Raw genomic sequence first — 22,229 nt, 5'->3', positions numbered from 1 at the left:
TGTCTGGACTGCACTTGTCTCCGGGCCCTTCACTTGGTCCGCCCTGATCTCTGGATCCTCCGGCAGCTCCACCCTGGTCTCCATAACCCTTTGGTTCCCTGTGGTCTCTAGCGCCATCTGGACCCCGTGGTCTCAGCGTTGTCTGGTTCCTCAAGGCCCCCCCAACTTGCTCCCTAATTTAACTCATTTTTGGTTTTTGTTTGTTGTTGGACGCCGGGAGCTGCCCGTTTGGGGGGGGGGATATATCACATGTTTTTGTGCTTTTGTTCACTTTCATGTTTTCATGTTTCATGAAATTGGAACTCCCAACCAAGAAGCTCTAGCATCCAACAGTCAATAGATGTTGAAAGGAAGACCCGCCTTGCAGGTAAAAGAGCCAATTACCTTTTAGATACAGACGTCGCCTGTCAACGCGCATGCGTATTTCGTGTTTTAGGTCAACATTCGTTTGAGTGAAACACGATTGATTCATGTGTTAATACACACTGCATTAAAAAAATCAGTAAACATGTTTAGGCAAAGGGATTATAAGACTAGTCTTCCACTGGCCACGACATGAGGGCCACACAGGGTGAAATACTCGCTCAATTCACTGACTTATGCAGCCAAACTGCTCCATGTTAGAGCTCCCCTGTAACTGGAAGAATGGGATGAGAAAAGCTGACTCTGTATCAGGGCTCCAAGCAACGTTCTACATCAATCGTGTACGCAGAGAAAATTTCTTAGTATATCAAAATATTCAAAATTGTATTTTATAATAAACAAGTAGTAAACAAACCGTTTTTATGAAATTTTGGTAGCATTAAAAACAATTCCATTCAAGTTGTATCAACATGCACCTTTGAAGTTGTGGCATCTGTACTCACTGTGGATCAACTCAAAACAAGCGTGCACTGAGATGACTTAAGTGGAAAATATTCATTTATTCATCAGACTTATCCTGACTTTTGAAAAAAACATCTCAAGTTGACTCTGACATTGTCAGTGGGCACAGCACATGGTGACAAATATGATGCAGGTTCAAGTGTTGGACTTTGCTGCTTTAGGTAAGACAGTGGTTATTCTTCATTATTCATATTGGCTGCCTTGTTGATGGAAAAAAAAATCATGCATATTCCTGTTATGGAGTCTTTTTTTATAAATATGATGTCAAGTCCTACTGATTGTAGACTATCTAAATATCTGTTTGTTTACTATGTTGTTTTGACATGAGTGTTGTACAGTAGCTAGCATGACCTGTAATGTTTCTTGTATGTAATGCATGGCTTATTTGTATGGAATGCATAGCATAGCAGAAGAGAAAGTGGCTGTTAGAAAAAAGTAATGCAAAAGTAATGTAACGCTTTACTTTCCATAAAAAGAACTTTTTAATTAAGTTAATTTTTTAAGGAGTAACATAATATTATAATGAGTTACTTTTAAAATTAACATTACCAAACACTGTTGGGAAGAAACAGTGTACCGATTTTGTTCAGTATTCTATTGTTATTTCAGTTGAACAGGTAGGACTGTAGTTACATTGCATTCTTCACTGACTTTATCTCCTTTTTGGAGCTTCAAAGGCTTGGCCACCATTCACCTACAGAGCTGAAATATTCTTCTAAAAATCTTCATTTGTGTTCTGCAGAAGAGAGCAAGTCAAACACATCTGGGATGGCATGAGGGTGATTAAATTATGAGAGAATTTTTATTTTTGTGTGAACTCTAATTACATAATAGTTCAAGACACCTTATACACAATATAAAGTGGGTCCAAAAAATATTTCCACTTGTGTTATGGTAAGAGGGAGTGTGCTCTGCACAAATGTTGAAGCCAATCATAACAGTGGGCATGTATATACATTTATTTGCGTACTTTGTTATGATGCATACATTGCTAAGCCATAAAAATAATTACTGATGCACAGTCTTGTACATTATAGTTAAATTTGTCTTGATTCGTTTTAACGTGGAAAGGAAGATGAAACTTATTGCTGAACTTTAGCTTTGGTTGCAGTTAACTTTTGTTAAACTTTACTTATAGTAAAAATTTATATGAGATTAAACAATAATTGGCTGACCCCTGCAATATTGCCTCGTAAAGTGTCCAGTCGATCCGCACTTCAGAATCTCACCAGAAATAGTAGGTTATCTGGGTATTTCTCGCTTAATGTTTTATGATCACTGAGGGTTCGGACATACTACTCCATTGGCACACTGTTCTTGGCATGCTATATAGTAGGGAAGTATGGATATTCAGGCACAGCATCTGATTGGGGTATTGAGACTATGTTGATGAGGGAATAAATTAATTTAAACAATTTTAGTAAAAGGCTGCAGCATAACAAAACTTGAAAAAGTGAAGGGGCAATCATTGATGCTCAAGTAGGCAACAAATGATATTAAGAACCAAGGATGTGTAAACTTTAGAACAAACTAATGTGCTTAATTAAAAAAATAAAAATAATAATAATAATAATAATAATAACTGTCTTGTAGAATATAATTAAATACCTGTTATTCAGCTTCTTCAAGGCAGTATTAAATAAAAAAGAAAAGACAATTTGTATGATCCCAAATTTTAAAAAAAAATGCTAAATGTCTTACAGATTCTGCAAGAGGTATGTAAATTAGTATGGTAATATGCTATTCTTAACATAGCCCTTGAGTGTAAGCCTTCGATATGTATCCCATCAGCTCTCTGACCTTACTCTCCTCTCATTGCGATGGTTCATGCGGATGATGGCAACGATGCGGTCGCGGCTCGCCTTTGTAAGAAAGCAAGCCACCCCAGAGGCTCCCTGCCTCGGTCCTTTTACCCACGGGTAAGTGGCCAGCGCAGCTAGCACTGGGTGCGATTTGGGGACCTCAATGGGACCGGCCTCCGCCGGGTATCCACCCGCGGACCTCCCATTCCCCAGCACGCTCGTCTGCCCCGATCAGGCTTCCGGATGAGTCCGCCGGCTCGTCTCACGGCGAGTTCGACCTCTTATTCGGAGCCCGCGAAAGTGATGAGCTCTCGAGCGCAGCATCGGAGAGCGGGCTCGTCCAGTCAGACGCGGAAGCCTCAGCTGAGCTCCTCCCTACGGGGATGATTGCCCAGTCACAGGCTGACGTGGAGATGATGACATGCTTTCCCGGGCAGCTGCGAGCGTCGGCTAGAGTGGAACCCTCCGCTCTTCCCTGAACCCTCGCGGCTCGATGATTGGTTCCTGGGCTCGCGGCGCCGCTCAAAGCCACGGCCCGCCCCCGTTCCTTTCATCCCGGAAGTACATGAAGAGCGCACAAGGTCGTGGGAGGCACTTTTTACTGCCCGGTCCCAATCTTTTCAGCTTCCCCGCCCTCACTACCCTCGATGGTGGGGTGGCCAAGGGCTATTCGGCAATCCCCCGGTGGTTAAAGGCGCTTGCGGTGCACCTATGCCTGCAGAGCGCTGCCACCTGGCGTGGGTGCCCAAAGCCCCCATCCAAGGCCTGTAGGTTTACGTCATCTCTGATGGCCAAGGCCTACTGTGCGACTGGACAAGCCGCCTCCGCCCTGCATGCCATGGCTTTCCTGCAAGTCCGACAAGGCGCTAAAGGAACTGCACAAGGGTAGTTCCGCCCCGGAATTGATGCAGGAACTGCGCTCAGTGACCGACCACACTCTCCGAGTGACGGAGGTCACGGTGCGGTCTCTCGGGGGGACGATGTCCACATTAGTGGTCCAGGAGCGCCACCTTTGGCTCAACCTGGTCGAGATGGGTGAGGCCGACAGGACACGGTTCCTTGCTGCCCCCATTTCCCAGGCTGGCCTATTCGGCGACACCGTCAAGGACTTTGCCCAGCAGTTCTCGATGGTGGAGCAGCAGACGGAGGCTATCCGGCATATCCTGCCCCAGCGCGGCTCAAGATCCCGCACCCCATCTGCTCGTTGCCAAGGGCGTCCCCCTGCATTGACTGCACTGGCTCCACCGCAGCCTGCCCCTTCGACCCGGCCCAGGCGTGGAGCCCACCGCAGGAAGCAGACGCCACCCATCTTGCGGCCACCAAGAACCCGTGAAAGGCTTCAAAGCGCCCTTGAGACGGGCGACCCAGGGACGACGAAACCCGTTGCTCTGGAGCTGGTAAGCAGACCTCTCCATCCCCCAGTCGAAGGCCCCTACTTCATCATACCGAAAAAGGCGGTGGGTTGCGGCCAATCTTGGACCTGCGAGTACTGAACCGGGCTTTACACAGACTCCCATTCAAGATGCTGATGCAAAAACGCATTCTGGCGAGCGTCCGGCATCAAGATTGTTTCACGGTGGTAGACCTGAAGGACACATACTTCCATGTCTCGATTTTACCTCGACACAGACCCTTCCTGCGGTTTGCATTCGAGGGTCAGGCGTATCAGTGCAAGGTCTTCCCTTTCGGCCTGTCCTTGTCTCATCACATCTTCATGAAAGCGCAGAGGCAGCCCTTGCCCCGTTAAGGGAAGTGGGTATTTGCGTTCTCAACTATCTCGACGATTGGCTAATCCTAGCTCACTCTCGGGACATGTTGTGTGCACACAGGGACATGGTGCTCTCACACATCAGCCGACTAGGGCTTCGGGTCAACTGGGAAAAGAGCAAGCTCCTCCCGGTTCAGAGCATCTCTTTCCTCGGTTTGGAGTTGGACTCAACGGTTCCACTGTGTCCCTCCTGCCACAACGCTGAACTACCCGCTGAAATGGCTGGGCCTTGTCTCGGCTCCTCAGCATAAAATCTGAATGAGTGGTTGCATACCAGCTCCTTTTATACCTGTATGTCCGGGGGAGTGGTATGCAAATACCACTTGCCAATTTTCATTGGCCTTTTATCAAAGATCAGAGGTGTCTCGGGCTCCCAAGAGTGACCCCTAGTGTCACTACATCGACACAACTTCTCGTTCCCTCCATCAGGGAACGGAAGTTACGCAAGTAACCATGACGTTTCTCCTGCCAGTACGTCCTCTCCATGCACTGGTGCTGCTCCAAAAGAGTGTTATATTTTGTTTCAGCAGCCGGTTCCCATCCTGCACCTCTGCCACGCATTCTTGAAGTGCTTGGCACTTTTGAATCTCATACAACTTTATTTTCAAAAATAAAACAACAACAACAATGAAAAAAAAATAGAAAAACAGTTTGAAACTTTAATTTTTCATTTTATTATTTCAAGATTATTTCAAGAATGGATAATTTATCTTTTCTCTCATTTTCTTCAATTTTACTTTTTGTAAATTGTGACTTTAGAAATTATTTTTGGAATAATTGACTCATCACCAATTTTCTATTTTTAAATATTTTGTGTCATGCAATTTTTTCTGAGGGCTGTACCATTAGCATGGGGGTGTAATTTAGGGAACAGACTGCTTATTACCAGTGGTCGATTTGTAATTTTTTTTTAAGGGGGATAGTGTAGTCAAAGTGTTTTTGTTTTCTTATGGGTCCCAAAATAGAAATGAGAAACCTTTTAAAAATCTAGTTTAAAACACTTATGTCATATCCTCAGAAATGTAATCTTTGTCCAATTTGGTTTCATACATTTCTGAAAAACCTTTATAGCATTTTCTAAAAAAGAAAAAAAGAAAATCTAACTTTCAAATTGTCATGTGGTGTAACCATTAAGTTAAAAGTATTATAATACTTTCTTTGCACCTTAAATACATGAGAGTATAAACAACTTATTCATTAATTTCCAAAAAGTTTTCAAATCAAATGTTTCAAGGAATTGTTTTCTTTATAAATATTATGAATTTTTGAGTCAAAAGTATCAATAATTTTTTTCAGGGTTACACCACATGAACAAAATGTGCCTTTTCATAAACATGACAAAATAAATATCAGATGTTTTTTTATTAAATATCTTTCTCTCTACATCTGATATTGACTGCTGGGCATTCCAATTTCTCCCATACATTTTGATAGAAGTGGCCCGTCTATACTAAATAGCTCAGCAAACTAAATACTGACAAAACACTATTTTACTGTGCTTTAGAGTTTTTATGGTCAACATAAACAACAAAATGACTACCTACATGTTGGTTAAACCCAAAGATTTTGATTTGGTGGACAAAAAGCATTTTAAAATATGAATCATATTGGAGCTGTGGAGTTTTGGCTATTCAGGGCAAGACAGTCATACTTTGAGTCGGGGGACAAAGCAGGGAAGATTCTGGCTAGATATATAAAACAGAGAGAGAATTTTTTTACCATTCCCTCAGTGAAATCTGCTGGTGGTGAAATATTTACCTCGGCCACTGATATTAATAATGCTTTTATAGAATTCTATCTTGATCTTTATAGTTCCACATCTTCATCTACTGAAGAGGATATTAGAAACTTTGTGGAACCATTAGAACTCTCTAAACTGTTGGCTGAGCAAAAAAAATTATCTTGATTCTGAGATAAACTTGGAGGAGCTTGGCGAGGTAATTAGGGCCTTGCCTACAGACAAGGCTCCAGGGCCAGTGGCTTTGCCGCTGAATATTTTAGATCTTATGCTACAGAACTGGCTCCACTTTTGCTAGAAGTTTATACGGAATCATTAAAGAATGGAAACCGCCAACCATGACACAGCCTGGATTAGTCTGATACATAAAAAGGACAAAGATCCAAGTGAGTGCAAGAGTTACCGTCCAAAATCCCTGATCCAGCTAGACGTTAAAATATTGTCAAACATTTTGGCTAACCGACTGAGTAAAGTTATGACATCTCTTATACTGTAGATCAGGTGGGGTTTATTCAGGGACGAAACTCTTCTGATAACATTAGGCATTTCATTAATGTCATGTGGGCAGTGGCGAACAATCAGACTCCGATCCATGCCATCTTGCTTGATGCTGAAAAAGCATTTGATATGGTAGAATGGGATTATCTTTTTTTTTGTAATTAACATTTTTATTAAATCATACAATAACAATGAAATGTACAACATATAAATATATATAAAATCAACATTTAAACCCCCCTCCAAAAACTCCAAATACCTGCCCCATTTCCGAATAAACTTATCCAAGCCACCCCGTCTTCCCGATGACACCTCCTCATAAGCTGACACCCTCCCCACCTCCGTGCACCACTCCGGATATGGGGGCGCACCAGCTGACCTCCAACCCCTCAAAATAACCTGCATGGCGATCATCACACATGTCAGAACCCAGTTCTCTATATGGCCATCCCCCACATCAATGACCGCCCCATCACCCAGAACACAAAGTCTGGGGCAAAACGAAACCTTCACGTGTGCCCACCACGTCGCAGACAAAATTCTGAACCTTCAACCAGAATTTCTGGATCAGGTGGGTGTGTCTTTAAGACCAAGTCTATACAGTCTTGAGGGGGTCCAATAAAATCTGTGCAAAATTTTTAATTGTATAAGACGCACCCTTGTATCACTAGATGCAGACTTAACGTTTTTAAGAATCTTAGCCCACACTCCTTCCTCCAATGCCAAGTTGAAATCTTTCTCCTATACTCTCTTGAGAGAAGTTAAGGCTCCGTCCCTCATACTCTGAATTAACAGGGAGTAGTATACTGATGCCTCATGACCTTTTCCAAAAGCCGCAATCACCTCTCCCAAAGCATCTGCCTCCTTAGGGGGATGTGTGCTACTCCCAAAAATAATACAAAGCAGGTGGCGCAATTGTAAATACCTTTAAAACTGAGGTCTGGGGATCCCAAAATGTTGGACCAAGTTTTCAAACGATCTCAACACACTACTTTCATATAGGTCACCGAGTGTAGCAACCCCCCTCACAATCCACTCCGGCCAGCAGAAAGGAGACTTGCCAATACACAGTCTTGGGTTCTGCCATATGCTCGAGGCAACATTTAAATAAGTGTCCAATTTAAACAATCTGGACACTTTAGTCCATACCGAGTGTAAATGCGAAATAACAGGGTGTAACTTAACTTTTCCGATTAGTTTGATAGAGATGCTTTGTAATGGCGAAATAGGGGCAAGAATTGCCTGTTCATTAACAAACCAGGGAGGGGCTCTCTCAGGTGGAAGTGACCAATGAGCCAAATGTCTGTGACTGAATGCATAGTAATAAAACAAAATCTTGGGTAGGCCTAGCCCTCCTTTGTCTATCGGCCTATGTAACTTATTAAAATGCAATCTGGGACGTTTACCATTCCAAATGAAGGACTTCGCTATGCTGTCAAATTGCTTGAAATAAGAGAGGGGGACATCTACAGGGAGAGATTGTAGCAGGTAATTAAATTTTGGAATACAATTCATTTTAATAACATTAACCTTCCCAATCATCGATAAATGTAATGAAGCCCATCTGCTCACATCGCTCGAAAACCTTTTTATTAAAGGGTCAAAATTAACACTAACTAAATCAGACAAATTTGCTGGGAATAAAATCCCCAAATACTTAATGCCCTGTTTGGGCCAATGGAAGGCGCCCGGCTGAAAAGCCGTTACTGGGCAGTACGCTGTCAGAGACAAAGCTTCGGATTTAGCCCAATTGACTTTGTATCCTGAGAACTTGGAAAAGGAATTAATAATTCTGTGGAGGCAAGGCATAGATCTAGTAGGTTCAGAGACAAATAATAAAATATCATCTGCATAAAGCAGAAGCTTATGCGGCACACCTCCCGCCACCACCCCTGGAAAATCATCCTCCTTTCTTATCGTGGCTGCTAATGGTTCCAGGGCAAGACAGAACAATAATGGGGAAAGAGGGCAGCCCTGCTGAGTGCCCCTATCCAGAGTAAAATAATCTGAAATTAATCTATTTGTTTGTACTGCTGCTACAGGGTGTCTATAAAGTAACTTAATCCAACCAATAAATGTACTCCCGAACCCATACATTTCCAAAATCTTAAAAAGATAATCCCATTCTACCATATCAAATGCCTTTTCGGCATCAAGTGAGATGGCAGCGTTCGGAGATTGATCATTTGCTACTGACCACATGATATTGATGAGACACCTGATGTTATCAGAAAAGCTGCGGCCCCAAATAAATCCCACCTGATCTACAGTATATGTATAAGTAATGTTATAACTTTACTTAATCGATTAGCCAAAATTTTTGACAATATTTTTACATCTAGTTAGATTAGGGAAATTGGACAGTAACTTTTACACTCGCTTGGATCTTTGTTCTTTTTAAGAATCAGACTGATCCGGGCTTGTGTCATGGTTGGAGGCAGCTTTCCATTCTTTAATGAATCAGTATAAACTTCTAACAAAAGTGGAGCCAGTTCTGTAGCATAGGATCTAAAAAATTCTGCGGCAAAACCATCTGGCCCTGGAGCTTTGCCAGTAGGTAGGGACTTAATTACCTCATCAAGCTCCTCCAAGGTTATCTCAGAATCAAGAGTGTTTTTTGTCAGTTTAGGAAGATCTAATGGTTCCACAAAGTTTCTAATATCTTCATCAGTAGACGAAGACGTGGAACTATAGAGATCAAGATAGAATTCTTTAAAAGCATTATTAATATCAATGGCTGAAGTGAAAATTTCACCATCAGCAGATTTCACCAAGGGAATGGTAAAAAAAAGACTCTCTCTTCTTTATATATCTAGCCAAAAGCTTTCCTGCTTTGTCACCCGACTCAAAGTATGACTGTCTTGCCTTGAATAACCAAAACTCCACTTTCTGTGACAAAATAGTATTATATCTGTATTTCAATCAGGTCAGTTCTCTGAGGCCATCAGCTGACATACGGCGCTTCAGCTTTGCCTCGGCACTTTTAATATTTCCTTCCAACTCCATAAGTTCTTGTGCTTTGGATTTTTTGATGAATGAGGCATACTGTATGATCCGACCCCTATGAACCACCTTAAGTGCCTCCCAAGCCACACCTACAGAGGATACTGAGGACCAGTTGGTCTCCATATAAATATTGATTTCAGTCTTTAATATTTGTTGGAAATCAGGATTTTGCAGAAGGGATACATTAAGGTGCCAACTATATGATTTCTTTTTCTCAATATGTGGCATCACCTCTATACTCACCAGGGCATGATCCGAGACTAAAATGTTTCCAATTGAGCAATCAACAACAGATGAAATGAGGGATTTGGATATCAAAAAAAAAATATCTATTGATACCAAGATTTTTACACATCCTGTGAAGCGTCAATGTTGCTCTAGGGGGCTTGCACACTTTTGCTTCACTATGATCAAGGACTGAGTCCATCAAAAGATTAAAGTCTCCTCCCAATATTATATCATGAGGGGTGCCAGCGGTTTGCAACATCCCTTCAAGATCTATAAAAAAGCCCTGATCATCAGCGTTAGGTGCATAAATATTAACCAAAATCAACCTTTGTCCTTGAATTTCAGCTAAAACAATAATGACTCTTCCTAATTTATCTTTAATCTGTTTGAGACATTTGAATCGTAGATGTTTATTTACCAATATAATGACTCCCTTGCTCTTACTTGAGCCAGCACTAAAAAAAACATGTCCACCCCATATCTTCCCAAATTTTTCAGTTTCCTGCGGGGAGAGATGTGTTTCTTGAAGAAACACTATATCATATTTCTTACGTTTAAGAAAAGTAATAACCTTCCTTCTTTTTATGGGGTGCCCCAACCCATTTACATTCCATGTGGAGAGAGATAGTACACTCATATTAACATTTGACATTTTGATATAGTAGAAAAAATAAATTGTGTGTCAAAAACAAAATTATACAGACCACATTCCCCATTAGTGAAACAATCAAACCCTGAACTTCCCACCGATCAAAACAAACAGAAAAAAAGAAAAACGTGCTCATTAACCCCGCGCACGACAGAGCCAACCGGCGACAATCCCTCTAAACTCAAAAGGTCCATGAATGCCCACGAGCCCCCACGACAACTTTGCTATCGGATTGCTCAATTTTGCCTCACAAATTTGTGAAGCAAAATTACATAACAGAAAATACTTTGTAAAATAAACCCAGCAAATAGGAAGAATGAACACAAAGAATGTGTAGATTCATTCACAGAATTGTTTTAAAGGTGTGATCTTCCACAAAACAAATTCCAGCTGATATAAAACCGAACAGATTCCTCGGACAGACAAACTAATCTTCAGTGAGCCAGCTGTTATGAGTTCAGCGGATGACGTAATCATTCCAATGTCCTGTAAAAAAAAACTCAACAAAACAAACTACAGCCAGCAGAAGGAATAAGCACGAAGAACAAACAGATTAATCCACAGCTGTTCCAAAGGAGTGTTTTTCAGTAGAACAAGCTCCAGCCACTAGGCGGAATCAATACAAAAAGAAACAAAACTGGCATCCCGGTTCCCCGGATGGTCGAGTCAATTCACTCGGAGGCTGTATAAAAGTATATACCATGACTTACATAATCCGTCAACTTCATAAAGGACATCCTTTGTGTGAGCATGTAGATATGTTGCGGTCATCTGTAGTGTCCACTCTCAAACTGGCCGGGAACTTCAATGCAAAATTTCTTTAAGGAAAAGTGTTATTCACAAAACAAGCTCCAGCCGCTCGGCGGAGCCAACGCAAAAAGAAAAAAGAAACCAAAATGAAGCCCAGCTTCCTCAAGAGTAAGCACAGCAAGTCGACCCACTCACATGAGAAACATCCAATGGTTTACTCAGACATTGATTCTGTAAAAGACATTGCCTGATTTGGACATGTAAATACTTTGCGACAGTTTTTCGTTTCTATTCTCAGTTTGGCCGGAAACATCAGAGCAAACGAGATCTTTTTCTGATGTAAGAGTTTCTTGCATTCCATGAACCGATCGCGTTTCTCTCGTCGAACTCGCAAAGTCCGGGAACAAGAAAACATTATGGTTCTTCCAAGATAGCTTCCCTTTGCTCCTCGCCTGGCGCAACACAAGATCTTTATCGGATGATCTCAGAAATCTGGCCAGAATCAATCGGGGCCTGTCTCCCTCAGCAGATCTGTGAGCTGGGACTCTGTGAGCTCGCTCGATTTCCAGCTTGTGGCCTGTTATGTCGAGCAGACTTGGGAAAAGCTCCTCAAGGAATTTCACCATATTTCTGCCCTCCTCATGCTCAGGAATTCCAACAACTCGAACATTATTCTCAAGATTTTCAAGCTTTTCAAGATGTTCCAAATCGACTTTGGTCGCGGGCGGATTAGCGGTTAATTCCCTCTCTGAAGATTCCAGAAAATTGATTCGTTTTTCAACATCAGTCACTCTTGTAGCTAACTCAGAGAATTTTGTTTCCATCGCCGTAATCGATCTACGTATTACAGTCAGCAAGTCAGCAAGAATCTTCGTCAACATCACCGACATGTTGGACAACTGACACTGGATTCCTTCTCCCGCCACGCCATCCAAATCGAGTCCCCAGTCTATAGATCTGTCTGGGCTTTCATCCTGAACACGTAAGTGTCTTTTAATGTCTCCAGAGCCCGAGGATTTTGACTTCTTTGCCATGTTTTGTCTGGGTGTATCAAAATTCACCAGATTATAACATGAAAATAATAAAAAACTTAGCAAAGTGCGCAGAGCTCGTTGCTCACATGTCTGCCTCTTGCATGGCGTCACGTGACCCCCCTGGGATTATCTTTTTAAGATTTTGGAAATGTACGGATTTGTAATGTATAGTAGCGGTGGTTCAAACGAATGGATTAATTTCAGATTATTTCACTCTGGATAGGGGCACCTGGCAGGGTTGCCCTCTTTCCCCCTTATTGTTCTGTCTTGCCCTGGAACAGAGTTAATTGGTCTAAATCAGAGTTTTGGCTCTGACAGCATACTGCCTGGTAATGGCTTTTTAGCCGGGCGCCTTCCAGTGGCCCAAACAGGGCATTAAGTATTTGGGTACTTTATTCCCAGCAAATTTGAGTGATTTAGTTAGAGTTAATTTTGACCCTTTAATAAAAAGGTTTTAGAGCGATGTGGGCAGGTGGGCTTCATTACATTTATCTATGACTGGGAAGGTTGATGTTATTAAAATAAATTGTATTCTAGTATTCAACTACCTGCTACAATCTCTCCCTATAGATGTCCCCATCTCTTATTTCAAGCAGTTTGATAACATAGCAAAGTCCTTCATTTGGAATGGTAAACGTCCCAGATTACACTGCATTAATTTACAATGGCTGATTGACAAAGGTGGGCTAGGCCTACCCATGATTTTGTTTTATTATTATGCATTCAGATATTTGGCTCATTGGTCGCTTCCACCTGAGAGAGCCCCTCCCTGGTTTTGTATTGAGCAGGAAGTACTTGCCCCTATCTCGCCATTGCAAAGCCTTTCTATCAAACTAACCAGAGAAGTTAGGTTACATCCAGTTATCTCGCATTTGCATGCAGCATGGACAAAAGTGTCCAGAATGTTTAATTCAGACATTTATTTAAATGTTGCTTCGAGCATATGGCTGAACCCAAAATTATGTATTGACAAGTCTCCTTTCTGCTGGACAAAGTGGATTGATAAATGATTGAAATTAATATGCTCGGTGACCTATATGAGAGTGGAGTGTTGAGATCCCCAGGTCTCAATTCTTTAGATATTTACAACTGTGCCACCTGCTCTGTACTATTTTTGGGAGTAGCATACACTCCCCTAAAGTGGCAGACACTTTGGGAGTGGTGATTACTGCTTTTAGAAAAGGTCATGAGGCATCAGTGTATTATTTCCTGCTAATTCAGAGTCTGGGGGACAGAGCTTCAACTTCTCTCAAGAGATTATGAGAGAAAGGATTCTAAAAAACATCAAGTCTGCATCTAGAGATGCAAGGGTGCGCCTTATGCAATTTAAGATTTTACATCTATTCTATTGGACCCCCTCTTGGGGTATAGGCTTGGTCTTAAAAGACACACCCACCTGCTGGCGATGCCAATCAGAAGATGGGGACACAACCCATATTTTTTGGTGGTGTGTTAAGATCCAAGAATTTTGGTTGAGTTTTATATGTGATGTATTGGGCACTTAAATTTCATTTTGCCCCAGACTCTGTATTTTGGGAGATGGGGCAGTCATTAATATAGGGGATAAATATATAAGAAATTGGGTTCTAGCCAGTGTTATAATCAGCAGACAGATTATCCTTAGGGGATGGAGGTTGGCTGGAGCGCCCTCATTTTGAGAGTGGTGCACGGAGATGGGCAGGTTGGCAGCATTTGAAGAAATGTCAGATAGAAGGCTAGGCAACCTGTGGGTATTTATAAGATGTGGGGCAGGTATTTGACCTTTTTGGAAGGCTCTCGGGGAGGGGCAGTGGAGAGGGATTTATAGTTTTAAATGTGTGTGATTTTATATATATATATATATATATATATATATATATAAGCACATACATTTATGTTAAGTGCAGTTTTGGGAAACTCACGTAAAAAATAACAAACGTTTGTAAAATTGCTCATAGAAAACGCTCATATCAACTAAGATTAATCCTTATTGTGAAACGGGGCCGATAGTCCATTTCTCCTTGTATGATATTCACTGAAAGAAAACTGCCGCATGGTGGTTGGCTAAGTGAAGACCACAAAATTCTAAAAATTATTTGAAAGTAAATTCCTTATAAAGGCATTAATACATTAGAATAGATCCATACCAATACATTTATTGCAAAAAATTCTGGGTTCTTTAATGCAATAGCAGCTTGCTGGACTGACCAACCGGTACATGGCAGTTATCTGTCAGTTCTGAAATTTGATTGCTCTAATGGCAAGTAAATTCTGTAATAAGGCATTAATGTATAGACCTATAAGAATAGAATAATGTAATTCCTTGGACTGAGAGTGAACAATGAGGGCAACATTCGGAGCTGTTCAACGCAATAGCAGCTGGTACTCAGCCAGCCACCAATGAGTAAAAGTTTCCTTCCAGTTAGGAATGAATATCATACAAGGAGAAATGGACCTGGTAAAATGGAAGTAAACTCTGTATAAAGGCCTTAATGCATAAGAAAAGATTAATAACCCTAAATTTAAAAGGAAATGAAAAGCAATTCAGAAGAGGTCACCACTGTTTATTGCTAGTATCCTATGCTTTGTAAATAAACTTGATCCTTGCCCCCTGGGCAAGCCTTTTAAACAATTCCTCAAAATACATACAGTCCGTTCCCTAACCCACACCCCGTGCTAATGGTACAGCCCACAGAACAAATTGCAAGACAAAAAGAAAAAAAAATGGAAAAATGGGAAGTTGGTGATAAGTAAATTATTCAAAAAATTATTTAGTAAAAGTAAAATTGAAGAAAAGGACAACTACCCATTCTTGAAGTAAACGAAAATAATTTTTATATTATACCTCTGAAATGCTTTCGGGATTTGCTTCCAGCAACTTTGCTTGCAATGTGTAGACACAGCTCATCGCCGCTCTCAGGTGCAGCTTCGTGGCACAAGGAAGTAACGTCCGACTTGAAACTGTGGCCATACAATCTCCATCTCACTGGACGAGTTGAGATTACTCTGTGTTCAACCGAACACTCTAACGGATCCGAAGGAGACCGCCGAGCAATCCGCATCTTCATCCATTTGCCTGCAGAATTGAAGAGATTAAAGATTTCTCTTCCATCTTCAATCAAGTCGACATTTCTGAGTTCTCCGCCAGCCCGCCGAGAATCAGCAGCCATGCCCGCCGACAGAGCAAGGAAACGGCCTCCCGTCATCACCCGAGCCTCGAGGAATAGAGTCTGAGTTAAAGGACGGATGAACACACATTCTGCATCCTCATGCGATTCAAGTAAGAGGTTTACGTCTGGGCAGAGATAGAATATTATAGTGTGTTATTCTTGTGTTTTAAGGTTTTTGCTTGTACAGTTTACGGACCGCCATGTCCGCTCATTATTAATACTCAGGGTATTAATTATCACGAATTTGTTTTGCTGTGTTGTGGTCCAACCAAATTGGACTGTTGTGCATTTTCGCCATCGCGGGTGAGACCGGCAAACTGAGTTTATCCATTAAAGAGTCAAAGAACGCGGGACTTTTACGAGCCGTCCACGGTGTCTCTGAGCAATAAACTAACAGCTGCTTTCTCTCCCACGATCGCGAAATCAGCTTACACCCTCATGTGTTATAGGATTATTTTGATTTCCATATCTAATCATATCACTGTTTAGTTTGTAGTTGTAAGTCAGAAGTTTATTGACTGCATTGTATTAATTATTAATTGATATTACTGCATAAATAAACTTTGTTTATATTACAAAGAGAAGTGTTTTGGTTTGTTTTGCATACGCCTGTGTCATGCTGACAGGATGTCAGTACTCAGATTCAAGCCTTCATTCGATATTCTTCGGATGTCGATTTTCCTAAGAAAACGATCTAATATTGAGACTGTTATACTATCTGGTTATTAGTCTCTGATTCCAGGGTGGTGCCCCGTCGATGTTAATCCTCATTAATATTCTATTGATTTTTGATAATTGATAATTATCTTTGATGATTGTTGAATTTGAATGATCAATAAGCTAGTGTTAATTTTAATTAATGTTAACAATTAGCGATTATCTTTGATAATTGTTGATTTAAAGGATTAAAAAAGCTAACATTGATTCTCATCAATGTTCTTTTGATTTTAATAATTAATAATTATCTTTGATAATTATTAATTATTGCTAATAACCAAACCCGCTCCTAAACATAGCGCACTACATTTACTGGAGCCCCATATGAGGTTTTAATGAGTTAGATTCAATTAATTAATTTAAGTATTAATTAATAACTAAAGAAATAATTAATAATTTCTGATAGTAACACTGATCTAAACAACCAGTAAAGCCCTACAATGCCTTACTTATTACACAGCACTCTGCAATACTCTGATTGGTCAGTGGCGCCATATAGTGGTCTGATATCACTGAGTAACAACCGCACATCCTGGTATCACTGTGTGATCTCTACTAGTAAGCTAATAAAACAATTTCAGTTCAAATCATAGTTACATGTCCATTTATATATTTAGTAATTAGTCTTGTAATAAGATGGATAATGAGCAGTCAAACAGTCATTATTTACAAAATAAACACCAACAGAACTCCGACGCAAACCGAAGGTGGATTTCAGCTGTACAGCAATCTATTACTTCTAACATACTTGAATCATTTTTAATGCAAATCGATCTTATGTCCATGTATTTATTTATTTGGTTAGTAACCAAATAATAAGTGGGATAATGTACAGTCAGTCACTTTTTATTGCAAAATAAACCCTTTCAGGGTGATACAAGGCCCCCTTATCACCCTGTCAAGGTTTATTTTGCGATAACAACCGGCTGAGTGTAAATTATCCCTTACTTGCACCATGGTAAAAAATTATTACCACATTTATGGTGTTTACATTCTACTCCAAGGTACTTAATGTATAACCATAGTACCATGTCCAAAAACCATTACACTACCATGGTACTTTTTGGTAAGTATAAGGTTGTTAAAGGTGATAAAAATGATAAATCTTTTAAAATTTGTGATTAACACGTCAAGTTCATAAAAATGTAATCATTGTGTTAATTTAAAAAAAAAAAAAAAGAAATAAAAAACATTATAGCATTTTCTAAAAAAAAAAAAAATAATAATAATAATAATGACTACAAATATTTAATGTGGTGTAACCATCAAGTAAATGCTATTAAAATACTTTTCTTGCACCTTGAAAACATGAGTGTACACAATATTAAAATAAATTTCAAACATCTCTTTCAAGGTAAAAACTATTTTCTTTTACAAATATCATGCATTTTTGAGTGAAGAAAAGTTTTCTCAAGATGTTGTCAAGTGTTTCTGACCCAAACAAAATGTGCATTTTCATAAAAATGTAAAAATACTGAAATACAAAATATTTGAAGATATGACAAAAAAAATAAATAATAATAATTAAAAAAAAACATTGTTTTTACTTCACATACAGTTATGAGGGTTTATAGGGGTCCTCTGTGTTTTATCTTTTTTATTAAATTTTTTGTCACATGACAACAAAATGGCTACCTACATGTTGTTTAGACCAAATGACTTTGATTTGGTAGACAAATGTTTTCAAATATTAATCATATTTTAAGACAAAATTTTCAAAAAGCAATTTTCATTGCTTTTTTTTTTTTAAGACAAAAATAATAAAAAATTATTCTTCACTACACCTACTCCTATTTCCTTTTTCAGAATTTAATCTTTTTATGATACTTTTATTTATTTATTTATTTATTTTTACTGTCTCCAGACAGTTACACCACATGACATTTTTTACTTAAAGCCCCAGAAAAAAATATCAAAATGACTTTGAACTCAGAAATGTAATCATAGAAGATGTGAATTCAAGTAATTGTTTTATGTGAAATGTTGTTTTAATGTTATTTGGGACAATTTAATAAATCTTAATAGAAAGAAAAAAAAATGAAGAAAATAGGGTCACATCATCTACTCTGTAACACAAATGAAACATTTAAGAATGTGTCTAAAAAAAACTGAGCTTCTCTGAAAATTATCATTGTCATTTAGAGTAAAATTCTTTACCTTAACAAGACAAATGTGCAGTAATTCAGCATATATGTAACAAAGTGTATTGTTTTTACACCTAATACCATGAATCAGTGTAAAGGTTACCTTTTTCCTGATCCCAGAATACCTTTGGTTATGAAGGCTCATTGCTTGGACTTCTCAAGCAGACTGTGATCTAGGAAGAACAATAAGTGAACCTTAAAAAAAGAGTGATTTTAAAAAGAAGCCAGCTAATGTTTGCATGCATGTACCCAACATGTGTTTGTTAATGAGGTTTTACATTTGCACCCAAGTGTGAAGATTCAAAGAATGGGTGAGCACTCTGAACTATGTTTATCCTGAGTATACTCAAGATTTCAATATTTCTCAAGTTATGCAGATTAGATATCCATGTTTCACTGCACATTCTTTTATTCTACAACCATACGTTAATTAGTGCATACACATGGAACTTAAGACTTTTTTAATTTATGTTTTGTATAATTAGCATTTTTCATTTATTGTAATACTTAAAATATAATAAAATAAAAAATACAATCTTAATATACTAGAATGCTTATTATATATATATATATATATATATATATATACTATACACTACCAGTGAAAAGTTTTGAAACACTTGACTGAAATGTTTCTCATGATCTTAAAAATCTTTTGATCTGAAGGCATATGCTTAAATGTTTGAAATTAGTTTTGTAGACAAAAATATATTTGTGCCAACATATTAATTTATTTCATTATAAAACTAAAATGAAATAAAAAAAAAAAAAGTTTTTGAAATTGATGACTTGGACCAAATAATATAGAAAAGCAGCCAATAAGTGCCCAACATAGATGGGCACTCCTTCAGTACTGTTTAAAAAGCATTCCAGGGTGATACCTCAGCCCTCACAGTTAGAGCTCTCATGGCTGAAGCTACAGAGGTTAATTTACTCTCCGTCTCTGTAGCGGATTAACCTGATCCTTCCGACGGATGAATATCCGAAAAGCCGCGAGTCCAGACGGCATTCTGGGCCGCGTCATCAGAACGCGCTCGAACCAACTGGCTGGTGTTTTTACGGACATTTTCAACCTTTCCCTCTCCTTGTCTGTAGTCCCCACATACTTTAAAACATCCACCATTGTGCCTGTACCAAAGCAATCCAAAATCACTTGCTTAAATGACTGACATCCTGTTGCTCTGACCCCCATCATCAGCAAATGCTTTGAGAGACTAATCAGAGATTACATCTGCTCCGTGCTGCCTCCATCACTAGACCCATTGCAGTTTGCTTACCACAACAACCGCTCCACTGATGATGCCATTGCATCTACAATACACACTGCTCTCTCCTACCTGGAAAAAAGGAACACTTATGTGAGAATGCTGTTTGTAGACTACAGCTCAGCATTCAACACCATAGTGCCCTCCAAGCTTGATGAGAAACTCCGGGCTCTGGGCTTAAACAGCTTACTGTGCAGCTGGATCCTGGACTTCCTGTCAAGCAGACGCCAGGTGGTTAGAATGGGCAGTAACATCTCCACTGACAATGATGAAACAGCCTACAGAGAGGAGGTGCACACTCTGACACGCTCGTGTCAGGAGCACAACTTCTCCCTCAACATCAGTAAGACAAAGGAGCTTGTGGTGGACTTCAGGAGAAGAGAAAGAGAACACAGCCCCATCACCATCAATGGAACACCAGTGGAGATAGTCAGCAGCTTCAAGTTCCTGGGTGTCCACATCACTGAGGAACTCACATGGTCCGTCCACACTGAGGCTGTTGTGAAGAAGGCTCATCAGCACCTCTTCTTCCTGAGACGGCTGAGGAAGTTTGAAATGAACTGCCACATCATCACACGGTTCTACACCAGCACTGTAGAGAGCATCCTGACTGGCTGTGTCACTGCTTGGTACGGCAATAGCACCGCCCACAAACACAAAGCACTGCAAAGGGTGGTGCGAACTGCCAGACACATCATCGGAGGTGAGCTTCCCTCCCTCCAGGACATAAATACCAGGCGGTGTGTGAAAAAAGCTCAGAGGATCATCAGAGACTCCAGCCACCTGAGCCATGTGCTGCTCTCACTGCTACCATCAGGCAGGCGGTATCACAGCATCGGGACCTGCACCAGCCGACTCCATGACAGCTTCTTCCCCCAAGCAATCAGACTTTTGAACTCTTGATCTCTCACGATCTAATACATCTGCACTGCACTTTATTAATCTTACAATGGACTGTCATAAATTATATTCTCTCTGAGAATATAAATTATATTCTCTCTTAACAACACACTGGCAACTGACTATCAACCAGACAGCCTGAATGTCAATACAGTACAATACAACCTACTGTATATTTTATATATACTATATATACTATTTTTATTGTATAATGTGTATTCCATATTGTGTGTATGTGTATTCTATATTGTGTGTATTGTATACTGTACATTGTATATTATTATTTGTATATTGTGTTGTGTGTAAATATGTGTATATTAGATATGTAAATTGTGTTGTGTAAATCTGATGTTTATTGTAAATTGGTATACATGTCTCATCACTGTCTCATCACTGTCATGACTGCTATGTTGCTCGGAACTGCACCCAAGACTTTCACCCACTATTGCACTTGTGTATATGGTTGTGTGACAATAAAAGTGATTTGATTTGATTTGATAATGACGTTATACCACGTCTTTGTAAGCGAGCGGCGTGATAAAACTAGATTGTTCCTGTTAATAATCAACAAAGCTGTTAACATTGCAAGCGCGTGTGCCTTTCATATCTTGGTGCTCCCTCATTATACATAATTTAGCACATTTGCAAGAAAGGCAGAAATAGCAAAAATGCTTTGCATAATGTACCAGCTGCATGGTGAAGAGAGACGCGTAAACACCTGTTACATCTCTCATCTCCATCTCTTGTTCCATCCAGGGTCGGAAATTAACAGAGGCTCAGGGCAACAAAAAAATAAATCCCCTGCAATCTGTTATAGTTCCAAATTAATATATCCATCATGTTCTTCATTTGAATTTTCGCTGAACATTATTTCTTTCATGCCGTCCATTGTGCAGATTTTGCTGAGCCAGTGATGGATGCTCGCACCATAAACGCGCACAGAGGGGTACTCCGCTTCTCACGCTCCACATCAGTTCAGTGTCGTGCTTCCGCACTAAAATGATCAAATGCTACAATGTAGTTAATATAATATTAACAAAAATTATATCTGGATGTGTTAAATGGCCTTGATGTTAAATAAAACATTATTAATGATACAGTAATAATTTTACAGACCATTAACCACTTTTGGTGGATGAATCATATCTCTGACTAATGTTCATTGTTTTATTAAACTGGCCTGAAGCAGTTGCTAAGTTTTTTTATAAGCTCCTCATTCCAAATCTGGAGAAATGCTGTCATCTGCTCCTCTGTGTCGGCGCATTTTTTTTGTAGGCTGTTAATTAAATAATTAATTTGGTTTAATTTTATCAAGTTTGATTTTTGGCCCTTTGTAGGAAAAAGTTTGGGCACTTCTGGTCTAGGAGTTTGAAAAAGTAGGTTTTTTGTCAAATTCAAAATTTTGTTTCTAGACCTCACGGTAAATGTTATAGGCCAAAACGTAAGTGAAACTTTGAACAGTTGGTGGCGCTAGAGGGTAAGGGTTAGAGACCTCAAATTTGGGTCAGTTACATTAGAGAGTGTCCTCTATCAGTGTGCCTAATTTCATAACTGTATGGGCTGCCATAGACTCCCAAACAGAAAAAAATATATAATAATAATAAGAAGAAGAAAACTAACGGATACAATAGGTGCCTATGCACCTCCTGTGCTTGGCCCCTAGTAATAATAATAATAAGAATACAGCTGCAAGCAG

General features: G+C 39.7%; 1 protein-coding gene across 1 annotated transcript in view; it reads right to left on the bottom strand.

Moving 5' to 3' along the window:
• The window catches only part of LOC127430338 (autophagy-related protein 16-like), a 51,705-nt gene extending 33,165 nt beyond the window's left edge, over nucleotides 1–18,540 (bottom strand). Inside the window, exon 1 of the mRNA XM_051680073.1 lies at nucleotides 18,472–18,540. Within this exon, the coding sequence (XP_051536033.1) occupies nucleotides 18,472–18,513 (42 nt within the window). The 5' untranslated portion in view covers nucleotides 18,514–18,540. The remainder of the gene's footprint in view (nucleotides 1–18,471) is intronic.
• Between the last annotated feature and the right edge of the window lie 3,689 nt (nucleotides 18,541–22,229).

Source organism: Myxocyprinus asiaticus, chromosome 39, assembly GCF_019703515.2.
Source record: "Myxocyprinus asiaticus isolate MX2 ecotype Aquarium Trade chromosome 39, UBuf_Myxa_2, whole genome shotgun sequence".
In the NCBI taxonomy this organism is placed as follows: Eukaryota; Metazoa; Chordata; class Actinopteri; order Cypriniformes; family Catostomidae; genus Myxocyprinus; species Myxocyprinus asiaticus.
The sequence above is the reverse complement of the archived record's forward strand: the minus strand, read 5'-3'. Positions and strand labels throughout refer to the sequence as shown.